General features: G+C 41.0%; 1 protein-coding gene and 1 long non-coding RNA gene across 2 annotated transcripts; both read right to left on the reverse strand.

Moving 5' to 3' along the window:
• Positions 1 to 1,834: 1,834 nt before the first annotated feature.
• Positions 1,835 to 10,431, reverse strand: LOC115599899. Its single transcript, XR_003988681.1, has 3 exons — positions 10,365 to 10,431; positions 2,389 to 3,024; positions 1,835 to 1,976 (listed from the first exon to the last, which is right to left on the reverse strand). It is a non-coding gene; the product is annotated as an uncharacterized LOC115599899 (long non-coding RNA).
• Positions 10,432 to 15,972: 5,541 nt separating this feature from the next.
• LOC115599861 lies at positions 15,973 to 23,186 on the reverse strand. The gene is made up of 5 exons (XM_030466828.1): positions 23,177 to 23,186; positions 21,575 to 22,153; positions 19,908 to 20,078; positions 18,086 to 18,210; positions 15,973 to 16,166 (listed from the first exon to the last, which is right to left on the reverse strand). The coding sequence occupies exons 1-5, from the start codon at positions 23,184 to 23,186 to the stop codon at positions 16,119 to 16,121; spliced, it is 933 nt and encodes a 310-aa protein (XP_030322688.1). The 3' UTR covers positions 15,973 to 16,118.
• Between the last annotated feature and the right edge of the window lie 36 nt (positions 23,187 to 23,222).

Consider the following 23,222-nt stretch of genomic DNA (forward strand, 5'->3'; position numbering starts at 1 on the left):
GTCCATGACCTCCCAAAAACACTGACCCAGTGAGCTGCAGAGCTGTCACAAACTGCAAGAACAGCAGAGTTCTGACCCCAGCACAGCACCAACACAGACTGAGAGCCCTGGGCAGATGTGGGGGGTTTATGTACCTCAGGCACCACCCACAGACTGTCCCACCACCATCTGGGGAAGGGGCAGTGCCAGGAATAAAGGGGCAGGAGGGCATACAGCTGGTTCTGTCAGCTGCTTCTGGGGACACAGTGGAATTAAGTGAAAAACACCTGAAAACTGAAAGGGTTTTGACATAGCATTATCAGTTGGAGTGTGTAGACCTCAGGCTGCAATTCAAATGAAATCGTAGCTGAACTCCTGTGATTTAGAGTTAGTGAGACTTTCACTCGTCCACTTAGAATAATAATGGCAGTTTGTAGACTGTAAATACTCAAAATAACCACGTACAGTGGGAGGATGCATTGACTGAGACTGAAGTTGGAACAATTGGACTTCTGAAGAATTATCCTGATGAGAAGTGGTTGATGGTGAATGGGGATTCGGGTAGAGGACAGACCCAATCATAAAAGGGAGGCCTCATCATCCTGGGAGATAACTGGATGGACAGTCACATGCATGTCGTGCAACCAACCTCGAAGCCACACTGAGCTCCAGCTGCAATAACCCAGTTCTGGGACAGAACTGAACCTCTCAGCTGCAATAAAGAGCAAAGCCCTCTCTTAAATCTTCATTTCTTTCTAGACAGCTCCTCTCAATGCTAATGCTTCGGGAAAGAGTCCAAACAAAACATGTCGAGATTTTAATCTCTAAATCAGGAGCAACTAAAAGCAATTCAGTGTTCCATTAGCACTGATAAAAAAATTCTCAGAGTAAATACGGCAGCTCCAGTGTAAAGCAGAGGGACAGCAGAGGGCTAAGGAGTGCTATGTGAGTGCTGCTGCCCTGTGGCTGAAAAGGGGCACTGCAGCTGGCACTGCTGCTTGGAGTCCACCCATGTGCACTGGCACAGACTGGCATTCCAGGTTTGCACACGCACAGTAGGACACACCAAATCCACGGCCCCCAGCCACATTTAAAGCCCATTTTAAAAGCCCTACTTGCAGCCCTTTCTGCCGGTACCTGGTCCTTCAAACTAGGTACTGTGGAATCTCACAACAAAAACAAAGTAGCCTTTGAAAATAAACTAAAGAAAAAAAAAGCAGAGAAAACTTAAAACATTTTACACAGTACAAGTTTTATTTTACACATCTGTATTGACACTGCTTTAGCAAAAAGGGCTCTTATTTAACAAAAGCACTCTGCAGAAGGCCACTCATCTGCTCTTCACACCCATTTGCACCACACCGCCCAGGCAAAGCCAGCTGCAGCCTCTGCCCTGCACCTGACCACGTCCAACAACAACTACCTGCCAAGAAACCAGCCCTGTTTGCAGCCTCCAACACCACAACGCTTCCCTGTTCTCCCCTGACACAAGCTCACACAACAAAGCCTTCACAGAGCCACCTGCTCCTCCTGCACAAGGGCTGCAGCAAACATCTACCTCAAGGCTCCTGCAACAACGGCCTCCGCCACCAACACTTCCTCTGTCTCCACAGGAGACTTCCCTAAGCTGCCTCCTGACAAACTCGCCCTGTCCTCACCAAAGACACACACCACTACAACAACAACAACAACAACGACAACAACAACAACAACTCCTGCCAAGACAGATTTGCATGTGTGGTGGGCGCAGGTGTGAGCTAATGCAGAGCTGGCCTTGGAAATGGCAGAGTGCACAGCCTGGGGGCTTTATCTAAGGTTTTATTGCATCATCTCCCTCCCCCCCCCACCAAACCCGTGGACGAATCCTCCTCTTCTTCATCCACTGCTGAAGGTCCCCCGACGTCCTCGTTCTTCTTCAGCCTCCGCTGGCAGGTCCCCCGACGTCCTCATCTTCTCCTCCCCGCCGTCTTCTGCTCCCAGGCTTTCTCCTTCGTGACCTGTCCAGAGAGATGCACAAGAGGTGAGCTCTACACCAACCCTCTGGTGCCGGCCCGTGGCCGAGTCCCAAGGCTGAAACCTCCCAACCGCCCCCCCTTGCCCTCTTCTTCCCTCCACTCCTCTCTGTACCCCAACCCTGCCCACTCCCAGCAGCTGAGCTGACCCCACACCAACAACAAGCCCGCTTTCCCCTTCCTCCCTCCCCTCCCAAGAGCCCAAACCTTACACCAGGCTCTTGCCCGGGCTGCACCCTTTGGTCTCTGCCCGTTGCTGCTGCCTTCTGGGGGGCCCGGGACACAAGGACACCCCTCTGAGCCATCTCTGCACCCTCCCCTCCAGCCACCCCTCCCACCTCCCGGCCCCCGAGAAGCCCAAAAGCCCAGGCAGCAGCCCCTGCTCCTCCCCACTCACCAGCCCCTGCTGCTGGACACCCCGTAAAGGGCCAGGGAACGTGCCTGTGGTGGCCAGATTGATCCCTAGCTTTAAGTGCCCTCCAGAAAAGCCCACTCCTTATCCGCTCTTGGCACCCTTTGCGCCACACCGCCCAGGCAAAGCCAGCTGCAGCCTCTGCCCTGCACCTGACCACGTCCAACAACAACTACCTGCCAAGAAGCCTCCAACACCACAACGCTTCCCTGTTCTCCCCTGACACAAGCTCACACAACAAAGCCTTCACAGAGCCACCTGCTCCTCCTGCACAAGGGCTGCAGCAAACATCTACCTCAAGGCTCCTGCAACAACGGCCTCCGCCACCAACACTTCCTCTGTCTCCACAGGAGACTTCCCTAAGCTGCCTCCTGACAAACTCGCCCTGTCCTCGCCAAAGACACACACCACTACAACAACAACAACAACAACAACAACAACAACAACAACAACAACTCCTGCCAAGACAGATTTGCGTGGGCAGTGGGCGGACCCCAGGTGTGGGCTAAGGCAGAGCTGGGCTTGGCAATGGAGGAGGGCACAGCCCGGGGGCTTTATCTAAGGTTTTATTGCATCATTCTTCTCTTCCCTGGCACCAGTGGATGGATCCGCTGGGGATGTCTGGAGGCATGAGAGAGAGAGAGAGAGAGAGAGGGAGTGCACTTTAGGAAGGACTGATCTTCCTCATGTGTAAGAGAAATTGTGGGGTTTTTTGCCATAATTTTTTAAGACTTTTTTCAGTACTCCACCTTTAAAAGGTTGGTAAAACACCACAGTCTAGTTTTTAAAGAATTTTTTTTAATAGATTAACAAGTATTTAGTATAGGTGTTCTTGATTGGGGCTGCAATATAATTATTTATTGATGTAAGGGTTAATATAAAATGTGTGCTAATAATATTCTTGTAATGATACTGACACCTGGTTTAAGCTAACACAGAATGCTTGTTTAAGAGAATCTAAGGAATTGTTTACATTGTCACTGTGATAATTTACATATAGTTATTTTTTTTTATTTAAGAAAAAAGGTGTGGGCCGATTATACCCATTACAAGAAATAACAATTAGAGGATATGTGGTCATGCCCGTTAACTCTGAGGACGTTAGAGAAGTTAAAAAAGAGATGAGAAATTTATTGGAAGATCCGTTAGGAGTAGCAGAATAGGTAGAATAATATTTAGGCTCCTATGTGTTTACCTGTGATGAGTTTACAGTCAGTTTTAAGAATGATCAGGAGGGCAGGAATGAGGATTTGGGATGAGCAACATCAGCAGGGTCCTGCAGCAGATATTAAGTGGCCCCTACAAAAGTCAGACTGGACTAACCATGATCCAGCACATAGGGGGCATATGTAGGAGCTGAGAACAATATTATTCAAGGTAAAAGAGAATCCGTCTCACACGGACAGAATATTAGTAAAACATTTTTTTATACAACATCAAAAGAAAGATGAAACTCCTACTGAGTGGTTAGAAAGGTAAAGAATGAATTTACAGATGTTCTCAGGGCTGGACCCCAGTACTCCAGTAGGAGAAGCTGTATTAAAAACTCAAGTTTGTGGCTAAATCTCAGAAGCATATTAGGAAAAAGCTGAAGAAATTAGAGAACTGGCAGGATAGGGGACTGGATGAATTGTTTAGGGAGGCTCGGAAAGTGCGAAGAAGGAAAGTGTATGTGCGAAGAGGTGAAGAGGCAGAGGAGCGAGCAGTGAAAATGATGGGTGCTGCTGCTGTGCGAGGGAGTCAGAGACCGGCAGGTCAAAGGCCAGTGGGGTGGGAGCTGGTTGAGCCCAAGGGACAGTATCAGAGGCCTGGTAAAGTTCCAGGGCCACTTGAAAGGACTAAGAATGTAGTAGTTTGCTATTACTGCAAAAAGAAGGGTCATATGAAGAGAGATTGTGGACAAAGGAAGAGGGATGAGAGGATGTTTGAGGAAAATTAGGGGCTTTACTTGCTAGGGACCAGAGAAACAAATGAGCCCTTTGATTAAGAAAAAAACAAAAAAAAGTTGGTTCCTAGCAACAGGAGGGAGAATTTTCAGTGGACTTGGGGGAGGATGGTAGACAGCTTGTAAATTGTGAGCTGTCTTGGGAATTTTACCGTTGTTGGGGGAACAGAACTGGCATTGTTTGTACTGGCTTAAGTATGCATATTATGTAGTACATATTTTTTGAAAAATTTTTTGAAAAAAGAGGCCTAATTAATTAACAAAGGAAGGGACTTATACACAGGTATTGCGAGCCCTGCGAGAACCAGCAGGAATAGCAGTAGTACATGTAAAAGGTCACTAGAGGGAGCTGGGTTTTATAATCAGGGATAATAACATAGCTGATCAGGAAGATAAAAGGATAGCCTTAATGACCATGTAGATGACTGACAGTCAATGCAATGAATTAGATACAAGTAATCAAAAGCTGTTAACCAGAAGATAAAATGTATTCATTTTTTTTTTTTAAGATTTAAAAATTAAACCTTATTTGTTACAATTAATGAGTAGGCAGGAACAATAGGGAGCTAAAGGGTTTAAGTAGTGCAACGACCACCATTGGGTTTAGTGATACATAGAATAAAGACTGGAGATAAAATATTAAGTCAAATCCTGGAAGGATTCCTCTTTGACTTCTCGCTGGGAAGTTTTTTTTTATTGTTTTGCTTACTACAGAGACAGACAGCCCAACTTCCAAATGAAGATGGATAGATGCCAGCCACGTCAGGGGACCAGTTAAAGTGGAGTGGAGGACCATTCCAGGAGCAGATCTTACAAAAGTCATCAAAAACTGATGTGAGATAGTTGATGAAACCTCTAGGCAAAGGGAAATAAAGAGTAAACACCATACTATAAGAATACTTAGACCTTCATTAAAAGACTTAGTAGGAACTGTAAATTGATGTACAAAAATTACATTTGCTATGCTTTACATGGCATCTAACCCAATTTTTTTGCCTAAAAGACCAATTGCAATATAAAATAAGCAGAATAAGGGGCTGATATTAGTATATATAAGGTAAATTTCTCCTAGGTGGCTACGGAGGTACACTTGTCAGAGTGAAATGCAGTGTTGTTTGTTTTAGTGATGTAATTGTGAGATACGTGTCTGATTTATTTTTTATTTTAGTAGCTGCTTAAAACTCACTTAATAAATAACCAAAACACAACTAGCCAGAAATGTTATTAGTGTAGTATTAGTGGGCAAAAGCTACTTTTTGTTATAATTGAAAACAATTATAAGATCTGTATGGACAAAGAAATAATTAGATAACACATTTAAGTTTGTTCTGTAGCAGAATTTTAAAGTAACCTTATTTTTCAGTTTCATTACACTCAGCCTTCAGATACTTTCAGAACGCTCTATTCCTTAAGAAAATCCTCAGCTGTGTTCTAGGCTCTTGCTCTTCCCTCATATGTAGTTAAAGGCTATCAGCAAGACTTTGCTGCCCAAAGGATGAAGACTAACAGGTTATCAATGTTTTCATCTTCACGTTTTTTTGCCCTTAATCTTTGAACATCCACAGTATGAAACATTCTGCACATCTGCCTAGGACTCTGCCTGCTCCATCCCCATCCTGTCTGACAGGTCATGATAGGAGCTGTCTCAGAGATGGAAATGAAGGCAGACAAGGTGGAACAGAGATTTTTGTTGTTAGAAGCTGTGACTTTTCTGAGCCTTTGTGTAAATTCATCTTCTAGTCTGGCTCCACCTAAAATCCAAATCAAACTTAGAAAGAGCCAGGACAGGGATTTAAACAAGTCCATGTCTGTCAGGAAATGCCCTTCCACTGTGAAGTGAATACTTTTAGCTCTTGTGGAAAGAACCTCTTTGGGATTGTTATAGATTCTGGTTGGATTTAAGCATGACAACCATCTCATTCTGTCTGACAAAGAATAGAGATTCATACTGCCATTAATTCAGGAAAGACTGCTTCTTTGCTCATTTGCCTCTCATTCTGCCAATGTGTTCACACTAGTATAGTATTTTAAAAACCTTCTTCCTAAATTTACTTTGGACTTGGAAAAGATCCTAGTGGGAAATAATTAAATTAGTCCTCTAACAGGGGAAAACGTCAGATTTAGGTCTGATCCAGTAATTAAACTGACCAACAAGTATGTCCATTGATAGCTTGTGGTATTTGAAGAGTTTGCTATTGACCAAAAATTCAATCCAGAACTTAAATCTTTTAAAAGCTTTCACAAAGGCTTTCACAACTCTCCAGAAGTCATTTAACAAAGGGCTGTAAAGAATTTTCTTTAAACTGCCAAGTGTTTTATAGCTATTATTGTCATTTCCATCCCAAACAGGTTATGAGCTGCATGGTGTGAAAAACCTACCAGAAGGACCAGCCATTCTTGTGTATTACCATGGAGCTATTCCTGTAGACTACCTTTACTTTTTGTCTAGGCTGTTTCTCTGGAAGAAAAGACTTTGTCTGTTGGTAGCCGATCATTTTGTCTTTCGTTTGCCAGGTAAAAACATATCCTCTTGTATTAAAATATCCTGGATGCACTCGACCTATCACTGCTTTTGGTGAAATTTACATTCATTACCCTTTCAAGACATCCTTTAAACTGAAAGACTGGTTTTAAACTTTTAAAGTAAAAGCTGGTAGATGCAGAAGGACAAACAGCATAGAATACCCTGTCTTTTAGGTGAAAGTTTAAAAATATTGGTAGGGTCTCCAGAGACAACAAACAGAAATTATATAATCCCTTTGGAATGAAATATCATGCCTTAGTGGAAAGTGCAGGGTAGGACTTTATTAATCACCCAGTCCTGGATGGTCATCTATTGTCTATAAGTGCAGAAGAGCTCAGTAAATGATAAGGTATCAATTACTTACTTGTTCTCTACATTGGGTAGCCATTATAGGATGGGATATGACATAAAATCTACCTTTTGATAAAAGGAGAGATTATTTACAGGCACCTTTCACCACTTACATAAAAAATTCTAAGAGGAAAGGAAGCTATGTACAAGTAGAAAGCCATTCTTCAGAAAAGGAAGTTGTGTCCATACACTGGAAACAAAGAGCACAGACTCAAGCAAGTTAGATTCATGAGCATATTAAAGCATCCCGGGAAAGATGATGAGGAAGAATTTGCTAGAAGCATACTTAGTAAATATTTTGTAGTACTAAACCCATCAAGAGATGATTAATGCTCATCAAGAGCTTATTGGCTTTTAAGACCCTATGAGGAGAGGCTGAGAGAGCTGGGGCTGTTCAGCCTGGAGAAGAGGAGACTCAGGGGAGACCTCATTGCTGTCTACAACTACCTGAAAGGAGGTTGTAACCGGGTGGACATTGGTCTCTTTTGCCAGAAGACTCTCAGCAAGACAAGAGGGCAGGGTCTCAAGTTGTGCCAGGGGAAATTTAGGTTAGATATTAGAAAGAATTTCTTTACGGAGAGAGTGATCCGGCATTGGAATGGGCTGCCCAGGGAAGTAGTGGATTCTACGTGTCTGGAGATATTTAAAAAGAGCCTGGATGTGGCACTCAGTGCCATGGTCTAGCAACCGCAACGGTGGTAAAAGGGTTGGACTCGATGATCTCTGAGGTCCCTTCCAACCCAGCCAATTCTATGATTCTATGAACTGTAAATAATAATAATAAAGTGTTACTAAAAAATATAGAACCCCCACATCCTCTGAAGAGCACTACCTGCTGCTGAGAAGAGACACTCCCAGCGCTTTTTGCAAAGAGGCGGCCGAGGCAAAGGCAGAGCAGTACGAGGTGTGAGGTGACATATAATGGGGAACCTAATATTAATTACCTTGATCACTTCAATCCTGCTGGCCGAAGGTTTAGGAAATGAACACCACCAACCCTTTGAATGGTCCCTGATATACCTTGAAAAGCTCACAGGTAACACCAGGGGCTCCAGATTTTATAGCCCCCTTATGTAATTTGATACAAATATCGGATCCTATGGCACCTTGTACTGAGCAAAAAGCATATTATTTTTGTCCTGCTCCTGGAAAATCTTCCTCCATGCCCAGATGACAATTAAAATACTATTTAATGAACTATAATATTTTTCTAATATACACAGATTGATTTTCTGGCATCCTGAAGAACCAGCAGGTGGCTAGGTAGCTTGTTGGGTCTGTCCTGCTTTGAACAGGAAGTGTGAAAAGCACAATGTGACAATTGTTAAAGCCAAAGCTTTATGCATGGGAATCAACAAACAGGTTCACATCAGGTAAAATAAATACGCACAACTTGTGTTATGTCTTTATTAGGAATTTTTACCTGCTAACAGATTTCTGAGCAAATAAGTGCATCTGTGCTTTTCAAAACAATGTGTGAGTTGCTCATGAGACCTTTTGTGAATATTCACTCTCAGTGATGCTTTCTCTGTAATGCCATATACGTAACATTCTCTTTCCAGAGTAACACTGCTTTTAGTTAGGAGCATTGCACAAACAGGTATTTTTTTCAGGCTTTCATGTGGTCATCTGAATATAAACATATATAAAATATATTTTTGTGTGAAAGTTATATTAAATCAATGTATAAATCCATGTGCACATCAATATGATTGTATGAAATCGTTTATTAGCAACTTGCACTCACTTTATATAGAGAAGCCTTGTTTACATCATCTTATCATGCAGGTGGCCTTGTACTCCAACCACACATACCATTCTCACGGGACCTTCTTCCCACATAATTATTTTCCTCTTCTGTTGCCAATTAAGTTATCTCTTTCCCATTAGCTTATTCTCAGGCCTCTAACTAGGCCTCAGTAAGTATTAACCCAATGTAGCCTAAGTTGAAGTAAGTCAGGATTGCTCACAACCTGGATATTTCTGAACTGTTTCCCCAACAATTTGTTTTAGGACTTACCTGTGGGCCTAGTATTTTCAATAAAGTAATTGCAGTAGTTAAGAGTCGTTTAGAAGCAGCCCATCTAATGCTTGTGCGTGCCAGATATGAACAAATACCTTCTAATAAATCTGAAATGGCAGAAGTTTTTGTATCACGCTGCCAAGAACTGCAACAGTTCAATGAACAAAATCCAAGATAAAAGAAAAGGGAGGATTGTAATAATTTACATAATAAAGTTATATTTGTTCATTTAACCTATGTAACTTTGTTCACAAAACAGAAGTATTAACAGCAAAGTTACATGCCAAAAACACAGTGGTACTGTAACAATTTGTAATAACTTATGTTTGTTCATTTATCCTAAGTAGAAAAGTTTTAGTGTATTTAGGCAAGACAGAAACAGCGAAAGGTAAGGATGTTAACTGCAGAATGTACTTGAGAAAGAAAAAGTGTATTGTGACAAAATGCTGTGTAATTATGTTTAAACGTTCTTATAGACAACCTCTGTAGAAAGGGGTTAACCAAAACACACGATGTGTCTACATAAGAATAATTATTGTAGAAAAGGGTTAACCAAACACAAGATGTGTTCAGAAGAAGAATTAGTATTGTTGGCTGTGTCTGCTCAAGAAGAGTTTGTATCTCGACACATTTTGAGCTTTCCCAGCAACATTGGGCTCACACGGCCATACAGGACTATAAATACCTAAGAAACTTTAAGGAAGCGGTGCTGTCCTGTCAGAGCAGAGACTCCCAAGCACCCAGCGCTGTTTTTGCTTGCTAATAAATTCTAATTGGTTTTCAATTAACGTGTCCTGGTCAATTTTTTGGACCCTCTTCTAATTTATAATTGTCGTCATCTTTTTAAAGGAAATATATTTGCTAAACTGAGAATTACAGTACCTTGAGTTAAGAAACAGAACATGGCTGAAGACTGAAGAAATGCACATCCCCAGAGAAGAAGAGGTGAAAAATTAACATCTAGAAAAATCTTTTTTTAATTTTTATTTCATACCCACATCCCTTTTGACCACTTCCAGGAGACACCAGGATTTCTCACAAAGTTCCTGCTATTCCTGGAACTGAGGTGCCCAGAACTGGAGACAATATTCCAGACGTTGCCTCACCATCCCACTTACCAGTACCTGCCTAGCCCTGAAGAGCAGCCTGGAAGCTGGGATGCAGAGCTACTGGTATCCTGAACCTAGGGGAGAAAAGAAGAGTATCAGTCTGAGCATTAACTGTACACCTGGAAAGAGCTGTGCCTAAAAACTTAAACATTTCAAAGTTTTAAAATAAACTTAACAAAAATTTTAAAAATAAAATTAATAAATGTTATTGCAAGATTAATTTTAAATTAATAAAAATTACTTCAAATAATTGTTTTAATGATGTAAGTTAATAATCAAACAAATACATCTACACTAAACTGTTCATCACATATACTTATTAATGTTTAATTCCATTATAAATAAGCATTGAAAACTAGAATAAAATTTAGTATTATTTTTGAAATTTAAATATCTTAAATGAAAAAAAATTATTTTAAAAATTTTATGCAAAAATACCATTTAAATCTTAGAAAATAAAAATCACATGATAAAAAGCTGGGATAGAAAATAAAACCTGGGAGTTAAAAATTTTTTAATAAAAAAAAATTAAAAATTAAGATTTTAAAAAGTAATTTTAAAAAATTTTACTTTTTATTGGAAATTTAAAAGTCCACGGTAAATATCAATAATTAGGTTTTAAATTTATCTGAAACTTAACCCATTTAATTAAAAGGTAATTTTAATTATTCGCAACAGTAAAAATATGTATCATTAAAAATATATATTAATTAAAAGTAAATTTTAATTTGAAATAAGGGTAATAATTTTTAAATATAAAAACTAAAATTAAATTAGCTATGTTTTAAATTTAAAAGAAAAAAATTTAAAACATTAGATTAGAAAATTAATATTTTAAGTAGAAATAAACATTACAAAAATGAGAAATTACAAATTAAGTCTAAAAATAAGGCTAAATTGTTAAAATCGAGTTAAAGATTTAAATTCGTTATATTTATTGTAAATAAGCACTGATAATTAAAATGAAAATTATTATTAAAATTGAATTATTTAAGCTAGAAAAAAAAATACTATTATATTTAAAATACTTCCTTTTTAAGATACAATTAAATCATACAAAGGTAAAAAAGCCATGACAATAACTTGGGGAATAAAATAAAACCAAAATGAGAAATTATGACAAACTTTAAAAAATTAAGCTAAATGTTAAAATAGTTAAAAGTATAGCTAAAATTTATTGTACTTGAGTAACATTTTAGTATTAGAAATGAAACATAAAAAATGTAAAAAACAATTAAAGTTAAAAGTAATTAAGAAAAAGCAAATAAAAATATCAATATTTTCTAAATATTTAAAATTACATTTTGAGCACTTAATGTTAAATAAATATTAAAACTATATTTATTATTTAATATTAATTATCAATAAGGTATTATATTATATACTTTTTTATTTTTATATTTTATAGATGAATTATTTATATTCGTATATTTATATAATATAGTATTTTTATGTATAACGTGTGTTTACATTAATTATTAATAATTTTATATAAATTATAAATATCTAACACTGATGTTAGTAATTATTAAAATATTAAATCTTAATATCGAAAATTTTAATTTCATACTAACATGTTAAAAACATTAAAAAATGAAAACTCATAAATGCAATTAAAAATATTTACGTTTAAACATAGATTCAGAAGTTACACATTGGAAATTCGATTTAAAATTTAATTAAATTTTAAAGATTTTTAAAAAGCAAAAATATTAAAACTATATTTATTATTGTTAATTATTAATATTAATAATTACATTTAAAATAAAATTATTTAAATAGCTAATAGAAATAGATATTTACATATTTGATTTATTATATTTTACATATTTTTATATGTAAGTTTTATTATGTTATATACTTAATATTTTTACATTTTATAGATGAATTACTTATATTCATATACTTACTTTTTATATTTATTTAGGTATAACGTAAGTTGTTTACATTAAATACTATTGACATTTAGTATTATATAAATTATAAACATTTAACACTGATGTTAGTAATTATTAAAATATTAAATCTTAATATCGAAAATTTTAATTTCATATTAACATCTTAAAAACATTAAAAAATCAAAACTTATAAATGCAATTAAAAAATATTCACGTTTAAACATAGATTCAAATATTACACATTGGGAATTCGATTTCAAATTTAATTAAGATTTTTAAAAAGCAACACGATCTTCTGGAAACAAAGCTGTCGGTTTCCTGTCAGAAGTTAAAAGTGATTAAAAAAGAAAAAGCAAATAAAAATATTTTCTAAATATTTAAAATTACATTTTAAGCCCTAATGTTAAATAAATAAATATTAAAACTATATTTATTCTTAAGTGTTAATTATTAATAATTACATTTAAAATAAAATTATTTAAATAGCTAATAGAAAAATATACTTTACATATTTTATTTTATATTTTTATTTGTAAGTTTTATTTTGATGTTATATACTTAATGTTTTTATATTTTAGAGATGAATTATTTATATTCATCTATTTACTTTGTATATTTATTTATATATAACGTAAGTTGTTTACATTAAATACGATTTATATTCAATATTATATAAATTATAAATATCTAACACTGATGTTAGTAATTATTAAAATATTAAATCTTAATATCGAAAATTTTAAATTAAAATATTAAATATAAATTATAAATATAATTATAAAATATAAATATAAACTAATATTAAAAATATTTACGTTTAAACATAGACTTAAAAAAGTTACACATTGGAAATTTGATTTAAAATTTAATTAAATTTTTAAGATTTTTAAAAAGCAACACGATCTTCTGAAAACAAAGCTGTCAGTTTCCTGTCAGAAGTTAAAAGTGATTAAAAAAGAAAAAGCAAATAAAAATATTATTTTCTAAATATTTAAAATTACATTTTAAGCACTTAGTGTTAAATAAATAAATATTAAAACTGTTTTTATTATTTAGTGTTATTTATTAATATTAATAATTACATTTAAAATAAAAATATTTAAATAGCTAATAGAAAAATTTACATATTTATTATATTTTACATATTTTTTATATGTAAGTTTTATTGTTATGTTATATTATATACTTAATATTTTTATATTTTAGATATGAAGTATTTATATTCATATATTTACTTTGTATATTTATGTATAACGTAAGTTGTTTACATTAAATACTATTGATATTTAGTATTGTGATAAATTATAATTATAAATATATATAATGTATTATAATTATATATATTATATATAATATACATAAGAATACATAACAAATAATACATAATATATAATATATAATATAATAGAAACAATTACTTTACATATTTAATTTATATTTTACATATTTTTATATGTAAGTTTTATTGTTATATACTTAATATTTTTATTTTATAGATGAAGTATTTATACTCATATATTTACTTTGTACATTTATAACGCAAGTTGTTTACATTAAATATTATTGATATTTAGTATTATTATAATTATAAATATATTTATTATAATTGTATATAAAATATATAATATATATAATGATATAATATATATTATATAATATATAATATATTATAATATAATATATATGATACATATTATAATACATAAAAATATATATGTAATCTAAAATACATAGTATATAATATAAATAATATATAATATACATAAAAATATATATAAAATAATATATTATAATTATAAATTTTTATAATTATAAATATTTAACACTGATGTTAGTAATTATTAAAATATTAAATCTTAATATCGAAAACTTTAATTTCATATTAACATATTAAAAACATTAAAAATTTAAAACTTATAAACGCATTTTAAAAAATATTTACGTTTAAACATAGATTTAAAAGTTACACATTGGAAATCGCATTTTAAATGTAATTACATTTTCACAAATCAACACGCTCTTCTGGACACAAAGCTTTCAGTTTCCTGTCACAGTGTAACAGGATCAGAGCCGCAGCCGCCATCTTGTCTCCCCCTTTCCCCCCCGAGCTTCGGTCCCGCCCCTCTTCTTTCCCTAAAATGGCGACCGCGCCATTTCCTCCCTCACCGCCTCAGCCACCCCTGACGAGCCTTGACGCCCGGGGGGGGGGGGGGCAGTCCGTCCACTCGGCTCCCGCCGCCATTTTAGGAACCTTCGCTTTTTTTTTTTTTTTTCCTCCCAAAACCAGCGTTTAAAATAGGTGATTTTTAATTGCATTAACGACACTTTTTAAAGAAAAACAGATCTGGGGGGAAACCACACGGTACAGACCAGATCGGATTAGTTAAAATATCAACAAGTCACTCAGAACACTTAAAGAGTACAAAGCAGACACAACTCCAACATCGGACAACCCATGCGCGCGGCCGCCAGCGATGCCGTGATCCAAACCCCCTTTCGCCCCCCCCCTCCCTCATCCGCACCCCAACCCCCGCTCGGTCTCTCGGACCCCTCCGGAACCACGCGGAAAAATCCGCGGGTCTGCACGCACAGCGTAGAAACTCCACCCCGCGCACTGGAACTTTTGGGCATTATTAACTGAGGAATAGTTTAACCGAACACGGGTGCGAATATTGAGGTAATTTTCAAGTTCCCTCTCACCATTTTCAGTATAAAATAGGACTGGAATTCCAGGAACCTCTTACTGAGGTGAGGACACCGCCTCAGAGCGCAGGAATGGATATTATTGCAAATTATTACTGCTCCGAGTGCGGTTTGGCCGATAGCAAACAGGGAACCGAAACCGAATTTGGGTCTTAGACGCAGCGACAACCCCCGCCCCCCCCCCCGAGTTACCTCAAGCCCCAGGCCCCGGCCGCCGCCTCCCTTCCCTTCCCTTCCCCTCCCCTCCCGCGTTCAACACTTACCTCATCACCTCAGAGCAGTCGCCTCACAGTTCGCGCCGTGCTGAGGGAACGCGAGGCAGCATGCCCTTTATACCCGTGCCAGCCAATCGCGTTCGAGCCCGCCGCCCGCTCCGCCCTCCTCCCCGTACCACTGGAGGACGTTCCTGTCCATCACCGGCACCGGTTCCCGCGCCTGCAGAGCACGTCACCGCCCAGCCTTTATCCCAGCCAATCAGCGCCCGAGCTGCCCTTAGCGCCACAGTCCCTGCAGTTCCGCCGAGCGGCCGCAGGGTGGCAGTGGCGCTCCGTAAATCCTAACCCTAATCGCACGGCCCGGCGTATGATCAGCTCCTGAGCATGGAAACACTGCCGGAGCCGCTTCGTTTGCTTCCAGGGTATTAACAGCCACCACGAGAAAGGCTTCCATCCATGAGCTGCTTTCTGCTGCCTGAAACACAATGAAATCCCTTTGCAGAACCGAAAAAAAGTGTGGAGACATCTGTTCAGACAGATGTGCGATTACAATTTTTTAATTAAACCAAGTCTTGTCTTTTTTGCATCAAATGGATAGATTCTTCATTTGAATTACTTGATAACACCATTTCTTAAAGAACACAGTTGCTTAGGTAGTCAACCATAAAATGAGGTAGAGAAACTTGCTGCTACTGTCTGCAACACAATAACCAGTCTTCATAAGCATCTGCTTGTGTATAAATATATATTTATTAACATTTCAGTTTCCTAATGCATTACACAGCCCTCTTGCCCTCATAGATGATACTTTACAGGATAATGTTTTCCTCTTTCCAGAATGAAGCAAAAGGGTGATACATAGAATATACAAATCGTGCTTCAAGATACATTTGATATATTGTAGCACACCTTGGACATACACTGATACCACATTTTCATTATCAGTTTTAGAATCTCAAGGGTGCATTCTCCAGTGCTCTTTGAAGTTCTGCTTCCTAGAAAAAGAAAAAAAATAGCAATTTCTTTTTTTTGTGGGGAAATTAAAACCCAAAACAACAACAAAACAAGCACATAAAAAATATCATCATTCCTCGCTGTCTCCAGGTAGATAGAGTGTCAAGCACTTCACACAGCTTTTCAGATGGCTGAGTTGCAGATTCCCTGTCCCCCCCCAAACCAGTCCCCCCGATCTTGTCAATCGACTCCCAAATGGTAAAACGTTTGGGCATTCAGCAGACATTTGGGCTATCACCACCTTTGACATTCAACAGGTCACCTACTCATATGGAAATTAACCCCCCCCTTCTTGCAGCCACAACTACACCATCCGAATTTCCACAGGAGGAAAACTTTGGGGGTTGGGGAGGCACAGAAGGGTGGAGGGGGGATGGAGGGGTGTTTATTTAAGGAAATTTCATCACACCAGTGCAGAGGCGAATTTGGACTCTGCGTTATTACAGAGGGGACCTCAAATTATTTAGTATTTTCCCCTTTCTCATTTAGGCAGCCTTACTGACACTAAATGCAGACCCCCTCCTCTGAAAAGGCCCTTTACAATGTAAAGCCAAGCCTGCCTTAAAAAGATACAACAGTACAAATGTGACATCAAAGACTGTCGGGGAGACAGTCTCCCAGTTAATGCTGCTTTTTTAAAGCGACATACTGCATCATGAGCCACGAACTGGAAAACAAATCACAAGCACCTCAGCTACCAGCTTGCTTACTCTCCTGAAATGCACCATTATAAAGGACTGAGACAAGATACACGGAGTCATAGAAGCACTGACCGATTTTATTCAGCCCTGGAGTTTAGCCACAACTTGATGAAAATTGATCACCTGGCACACATTGTGCTCTTGCGCTTGCAAAAGCCTCTGAAACAAGAGCTGCAAGCTGCGGAAGGAAAAATTCTTACTGCAAAACACACAAGTTTTTAGCCCATCAGAACCATTTACCAGACACTGGCTGATCTCTCAGAACTGGAGCCTCAACAACTCAGCACTGGATACCTCAGTGGTCAGACTCGTGTCATAACGCTGATGCTAAAAAGCCACAAACTTGTGGTTGAGACAAAAAAACCCAAATCAACAAAACAACAACAACAGAAACAAAAAAAGAAAACAAAACAACAACCAAACACAAAACCAAACACCACGTGCCACAGCATCTATTTCTTATGTACAGGCTTTCCCAGTCTTTCTCAATACTTTACAGAGTACCTGAAGAAACACCACAAAAGTTCCTCTCCACTTTCAGAAGTCAAAGAGTTGAAAGAGTTTTCAGAACTTGAAAAGCACTTTTATTTAGCTGGAGAGGAGTGTGATATGTGACAACACTTAGTGAGAAGTTATTGCAAGGGCTTCCCGGACTCAAGCAGAGACTCAGGCAGCCTCAGATGTCTCCTCCAGGGCTCAGCAGACATTGATTTTTCTGCCCTCAGACATAAACTGGAGCCCAAATATTTCAGACCAAAGGCACTGTTCCATCACCAGAGCTGGGCAGAGCAGGGCAGGAATGGACAGGAAAGGAATGGACAGGAGGGAAAAAGAAAGGAGAAAAGGGAAAAGGGACAAGGGACAAGGCAAAAGGGAAAACGGAATGTGCAATAAAGAGAAAGTGCAGGAACGGGCAAGTGCAGGAACGGGCAAGTGCAGGAACGGGCAAGTGCAGGAACGGGCAAGGGCAGGAACGGGCAAGGGCAGGAACGGGCAAGGGCAGGAACGGGCAAGGGCAGGAACGGGCAAGGGCAGGAACGGGCAAGGGCAGGAACGGAAAGAGGAAAGGGCAGGGAAGGAAAGTGCAGGGCAGGAATTGACAGGATGGGAGAGGACAGGACAGGACAGGGCAGAATGCTTTCAACACCTTGTTGAAAATGAGAAAAAAAAACCCAACAAGTACTAAAAGGAAAACCCACCAAACTTCTTGTCTTTAACTTTGCTTTTAACTTGATAGTTTGATGCAGGCCATGTTCCCTCCTAAACTGGCAGTATGGCAATGGGGCAGGAGCAGATGTGGCAAGAAGAGCTGGGGCAAGGTCACCTGTGTAGCAAAAGATGAACAGTTCAGGGGGAAGCAGCTTCGTGTGGAAATACACTGCGGGGCCGAAATGCACCAGCACAGAGTCCAGCACACATTTGACACGGTGCCCCCCTCATCTCTATCAATCGCCACAAGACTTTTGGCCTCCCCGGCCGACACCTAAGAGCATTTTAAGACAGCTCCACGGTTCCTTCACATCACCAGAAATTTACTGCCAAAAGCAGACAAAACCGGCGAGCGGCAGCCCGTGACAGGACGGGGCTCAAACTCCCCGCCGGCTCCCCCCCCGCCGCTTCCGGGTTGGGGGGGTCGCTCCATCGCTCGCTCCATCGCTCCCGGAGGCGGGCGGCGCGGCGGAGCGACCGCAGCCGGCGCCCCCCCGCCGGGCTGGAGTTCCGCGCCCTGCCCGCCGGCTCCGCCAACAGCGGCGGCAGAGGCGGCAGGAGCGGAGGCGGCGGCTCCGCACCCGGCGAGAGGCAACCGCGCGGCAGCAGCGCCGCCATCACCCCGGAAGCGGCGCGGCATCACGCGCCGGCAGTGACGATTCCCCAGCGCCCAAAGCGGCACCGCAGCCGCGCAGAGCCCCAGTGCCCGCGCTGTGCCCGCAGCCGCAGCCCCGCGCTCTGCACCCGGGAACGGCCGCGAGTCAACAGAGAGCTCGGCTCCGATGCCGGTGTCTCTGCCTCCCTGCCTGCCTGCCTGTCTGTCTGTCTGTGTGAATGCACACCCGAGGGCAGGGACCGCCGCGGTCCCGAGCTGTGTCCGCAGCGCACACACTGACTGTAAAACCCCTCCCGATTTGCACCCTGAAGAAGAGAGTGGATCAGGCCAAACTGTTTATGTGAATTACTTAATGAAAAATTAAGACTTGTAATATATGCTAATGAATTTGTGTTCATAACTACTAATAATTCAGGGTTAAACTGAGAAAGAAGCTTACAAAGCAGCGAGACATTTCACTTTCCCATACAAAGCAGCCGAGACATTTCACTTTCCCATACAAAGCAGCCGAGACATGTCATTTTTCTACTAGAACAATGTAACCAACACAAGGTCCTAACGGGATTAATTTCTAGCTTGCAAATAATTAAAGTGTAAGTCTTTTCTTCTGTAACTCTTTTCTTAAAACAAGTCTTGTTCTAAAAGCAAGGTACTGCCAAGGCCAGCTGGACACTGAAGGATGTGAACATCCGCACCAGAAGGCTATAAAGATATCATCACCAAGGGATAAGAAGAAATTATGGCTGGGGTCTTGTAACAATATTGCTTTGTAACAACCTAATGAAGTCAGCAAGAACTGAGAATGTAGTATTGTTGTAACCTCCCCCTTTTACTGTATAAATACCCTAACCCCTTTTCCCTTAACTCTTCGGAACTCTTTGTCCGGCCCAAGCAGGGGGTTCCCCGGATCCGAAAATAAATCCCTTTGCTGTTTAAAGACTCAAACTCTGTCTCTAAACAGTTTTGTTTGGCCTTTTCTGGCTTCACAGGGAAGGAAAGTGCAGGGAAGGATAGTGCAGGGAAGGAAATAGGAAAAGGAACAGGAAAAGGAAAGGGCAGGAGAGGAACGGGCAGGGGAGGAATGGGCAGGCATGGACAGGAGAATCCCCTCTGGGCTGGGCAGCAGCTGTGACAGCCCAAGCCCAGGCTCTCAGGGACAGCTCACGCCAGGCTCAGAGCAGCCAAGCAGCTCCTACCTGGGCATGCAGAAGGTGACCTGTCCTGGGCAGTGATGTTCGTGTGAGGGAAGGAACCCAGGAGCAGCGGCAGCAGAGCCTCAGCCTCTCTCAGCAGCCATGTTGTACTGAGCGCCATGAGCAGGAGCACTGTGATTGTTCCATGAGAACACTCGTGGGAACCACGGGGACCTGAGGGGACATCAGGACTGGGGGGAACAGAACGGCCACGGGTGAGCAGCAGGGAGAGCAAACACCTTTCACTGGGACATGGAAATGCAAAGCAGAAATAATCCATTGCAGTGAACAGTCATCCCTGTTTAAAACTCATGTATCCTCCTTGAACAAGCTGTGGTTTAAGGCCGAGTGATATTATTTCATATTCTATGACCTAAGAGAACACATTTATTTATGTGTGACTGTACAACTGTGTTATTTTTAGAAGTTACTTCATTGAAGTCGGTGACCTTTTTATGTCTCGTGTGTATTTCTTACACAGTCACAGAAAAACTGACTGTAAACCATTCCACATCAAAGCACCTCCTCTGAGGTCCCTCTCCTGGGCCTGCTGCCTCAGCTGAGCACCCAGCCTGAGCAGTGGCTGCTGCTGCACAGCCAGCAGAGCTGGGAAACTCCTCACCCTCTCGTCCTCTGCAGGAAAACGGGGCACCCCGTTTTACCTGGTACCAAGCTGCATAATGTTAGTAAAACTCAATCAAGATGTGCCTGTGATTTCCAAGTTAAAACTGCATCAAATCAGCTGCAGCAAGAGCAGGGGCTACGGGTGAGGATTTAGAGGGAAAAGACATTACAGTTTCCTGCCTGTGCCTGTGCCATACAGCTGTATTTTTCTTTACAGTCTCGAGCAAACCTCCTTAAGCAGAAATTATGGGTTTTACATATAAAAGCAACCACGTTCTTATAGCAATTATTTTAGCAAAAGACAACCAGTAAAAACTATTTATCTCAAGAATTTAAAACTTGCTTCTGCACGTTTCTGCAAGTTGTGCTCTTACCAAAAACGTGTGCTTTACTCAAATGTTATTGAATGTCTTAAGGCAAGGCTACCCGGTGGTTTCTTTCCCATCATGATAAAGATCATGAGAAGCTTAGCAAGTCTGATGAACAAAGGTAAATAACTCCCCAGGTGCTACTCGGTACTCATCCTCTTTGGATACCCTGATTTTCATTAAGGTGTCGATCGAGCACTGCAACCCCCAGCATCAGACCTCGATCTACGTGCAGTGCAAATACAGAATTACAGAACCTCCTCCTCCTCCCCCCCCCCCAGAGCCCCGCGCAGCAAGTTCCTCGCCTCGGAGGCACCGTCGAGCAGGAACCGGCACAGGACGGGGCTGCTCCCGCACCAGACCCGCAACTCCCCGCAACGAGCGTCCCGCTGCAGTACCGCCTTTTCACCGGGAGGCGCGACGAGAGACGGGAAAGAAAGAAAAAAAAAAAGAAAAAAAAAAGTTAAAAATAAAAGAGTAAAGGAGCGGCAGGGCTGGGGAGAAGGGGCTGGGGAGAAGGGGCGGGGGCACGGGGAATGGTCCCGGGGGTCGGGGAACAAAGAGAGGAACGCGGAGGTGGGAGGGGAGAGCCGCACAGGGGAAAGGGACACGAACGGAGGCGGCGGCGAAGGGCGAAATTACTCCAGTGCTGCCGAGCCACAAACAGCCTCGCCTCACCTCTCCGCTTAACATCTCCGCACCCGCGCAGAGGGCGGCCCCGCGCCCAGCACCGCTCTTCATTCATAATTCCTCCTGTTTCCCGCCGGGAGTGCTGCTCATGCGCAGTAGCGCCGCAAGAAGCCGAAGGGCACCCGGCTGCTGGGCAGCCCGCGTAAGCGCTGCTCCGAATGCCAGTAGTTGCTTCTGCGCATGTCCCGGAGGACCGAGACACCATAAAGATGAAACCTGGAGGACTGACGGGCTCCCTGGAGGGCCAAGCCACACCCGAGATGGCCGCTGCAGGACTGACTGAAGGACCCGGGCCAGCTGCCCCGCCGGGCACAAACGCCTTCACTTCCCCACTGACGCCGTGCCCCTCCAGTCCCCGATTAACCCCCACCGTCCCCGCCGCTCCCGCCCCAACAGCGGCGGAGGCGGGAGAAAGAGACGCCGCAGTTCCGTACGGGGCGAGCGGGCGCCGCCATGATTCCGTAACGGGAGCGGGTGCCCGCCTTTTAGTTCCCGGATGTCCGGCTTCGCCCGGCACTGGAGGACCAAACCACCATAGAGTAAGCCGCCGAAGGACTGAAAGGCTACCTAGAGGAGAACATAACCGAGTTCGGGAATAAAATACACACAGAAAAAAACCCAAACAAAAAAACCCACGAAAAGCAAACATCAAAATCAAACCACAAAGACAAAAAGAAAATGTAAACGCCTACCAGTTCCCCGAGTTAAAATGAGCAACACCCACTACAAAAAAGCTGCACGAGAATAAACAGAAAGAGCCTGGCAAGCAAATGCAAAGAGTGGCCACTGAAACCTGTGCTGGCCCGAACCCTCACATGGAACCCTGCCCACAGCACCACCAGCAATTGGGCTCCATCTTTGCTTTAGTACCAAAACCATCAAATGCTGGCCCCTCGGCAGCTGTCCTGCTGTATGACATTGCTCATTACCAGTTTTAGTATCTCAAGGGCCCATTGCTGCAGTGTTCTTTGAGGCTCTGCTTCCTGGGAAAACAAAAACACAGCAACTTCATTTTTCTGCGGGGAAAAAAAAGAAACCAAAACAACAAACAGCAACAACAACAACAAACATTAGGTTGTCTAACCTCCATTTAATGCTAGCAGATTTTTTTCATCTGATATTTCCCTGCTGACTGAAAAGAATCCATCTTTCGTGAACACAGTCGTATGGAAAACATCAAGCCTAAACTGCTCCCTAAGATGGTTTTCGAGATAAACAACTTCTAGCAACTACCAGAGAAGTAACGAAGTTATTTCCATTACATTTCCTCTTTAATACTGTAACAAACTGCTCCAAGTTCAGCGATGACCCCTTCACTGCAACACAGAAATGCAGGTTCCAAATATACCCAAATATAATTAAGACAGATGACAATTTCATAGCCTAAATCAAGCAGGCAGATAAAGAATACCATCATTGCTGGCTGTGTCCAGGTAGATGGAGTGTCAAGCGTTTCACACAGTTTTTCAGCTGGCTGAGTTGCAGATTGCGACTCAAAACCTGTAATTGTTGATGTAAGGAACTCTAGCAGAATGAGACAAAATACTGGAAAACCTTCAGTACTGTTTGCCTCCACCTCCCCCCCCAAACCATTCCCCATCTTGTCAATCGACTCCCAAATGGTAAAACGTTTGGG

The sequence above is a fragment of the Calypte anna genome, chromosome Z (genome assembly GCF_003957555.1).
Source record: "Calypte anna isolate BGI_N300 chromosome Z, bCalAnn1_v1.p, whole genome shotgun sequence".
Taxonomy (NCBI): Eukaryota; Metazoa; Chordata; class Aves; order Apodiformes; family Trochilidae; genus Calypte; species Calypte anna.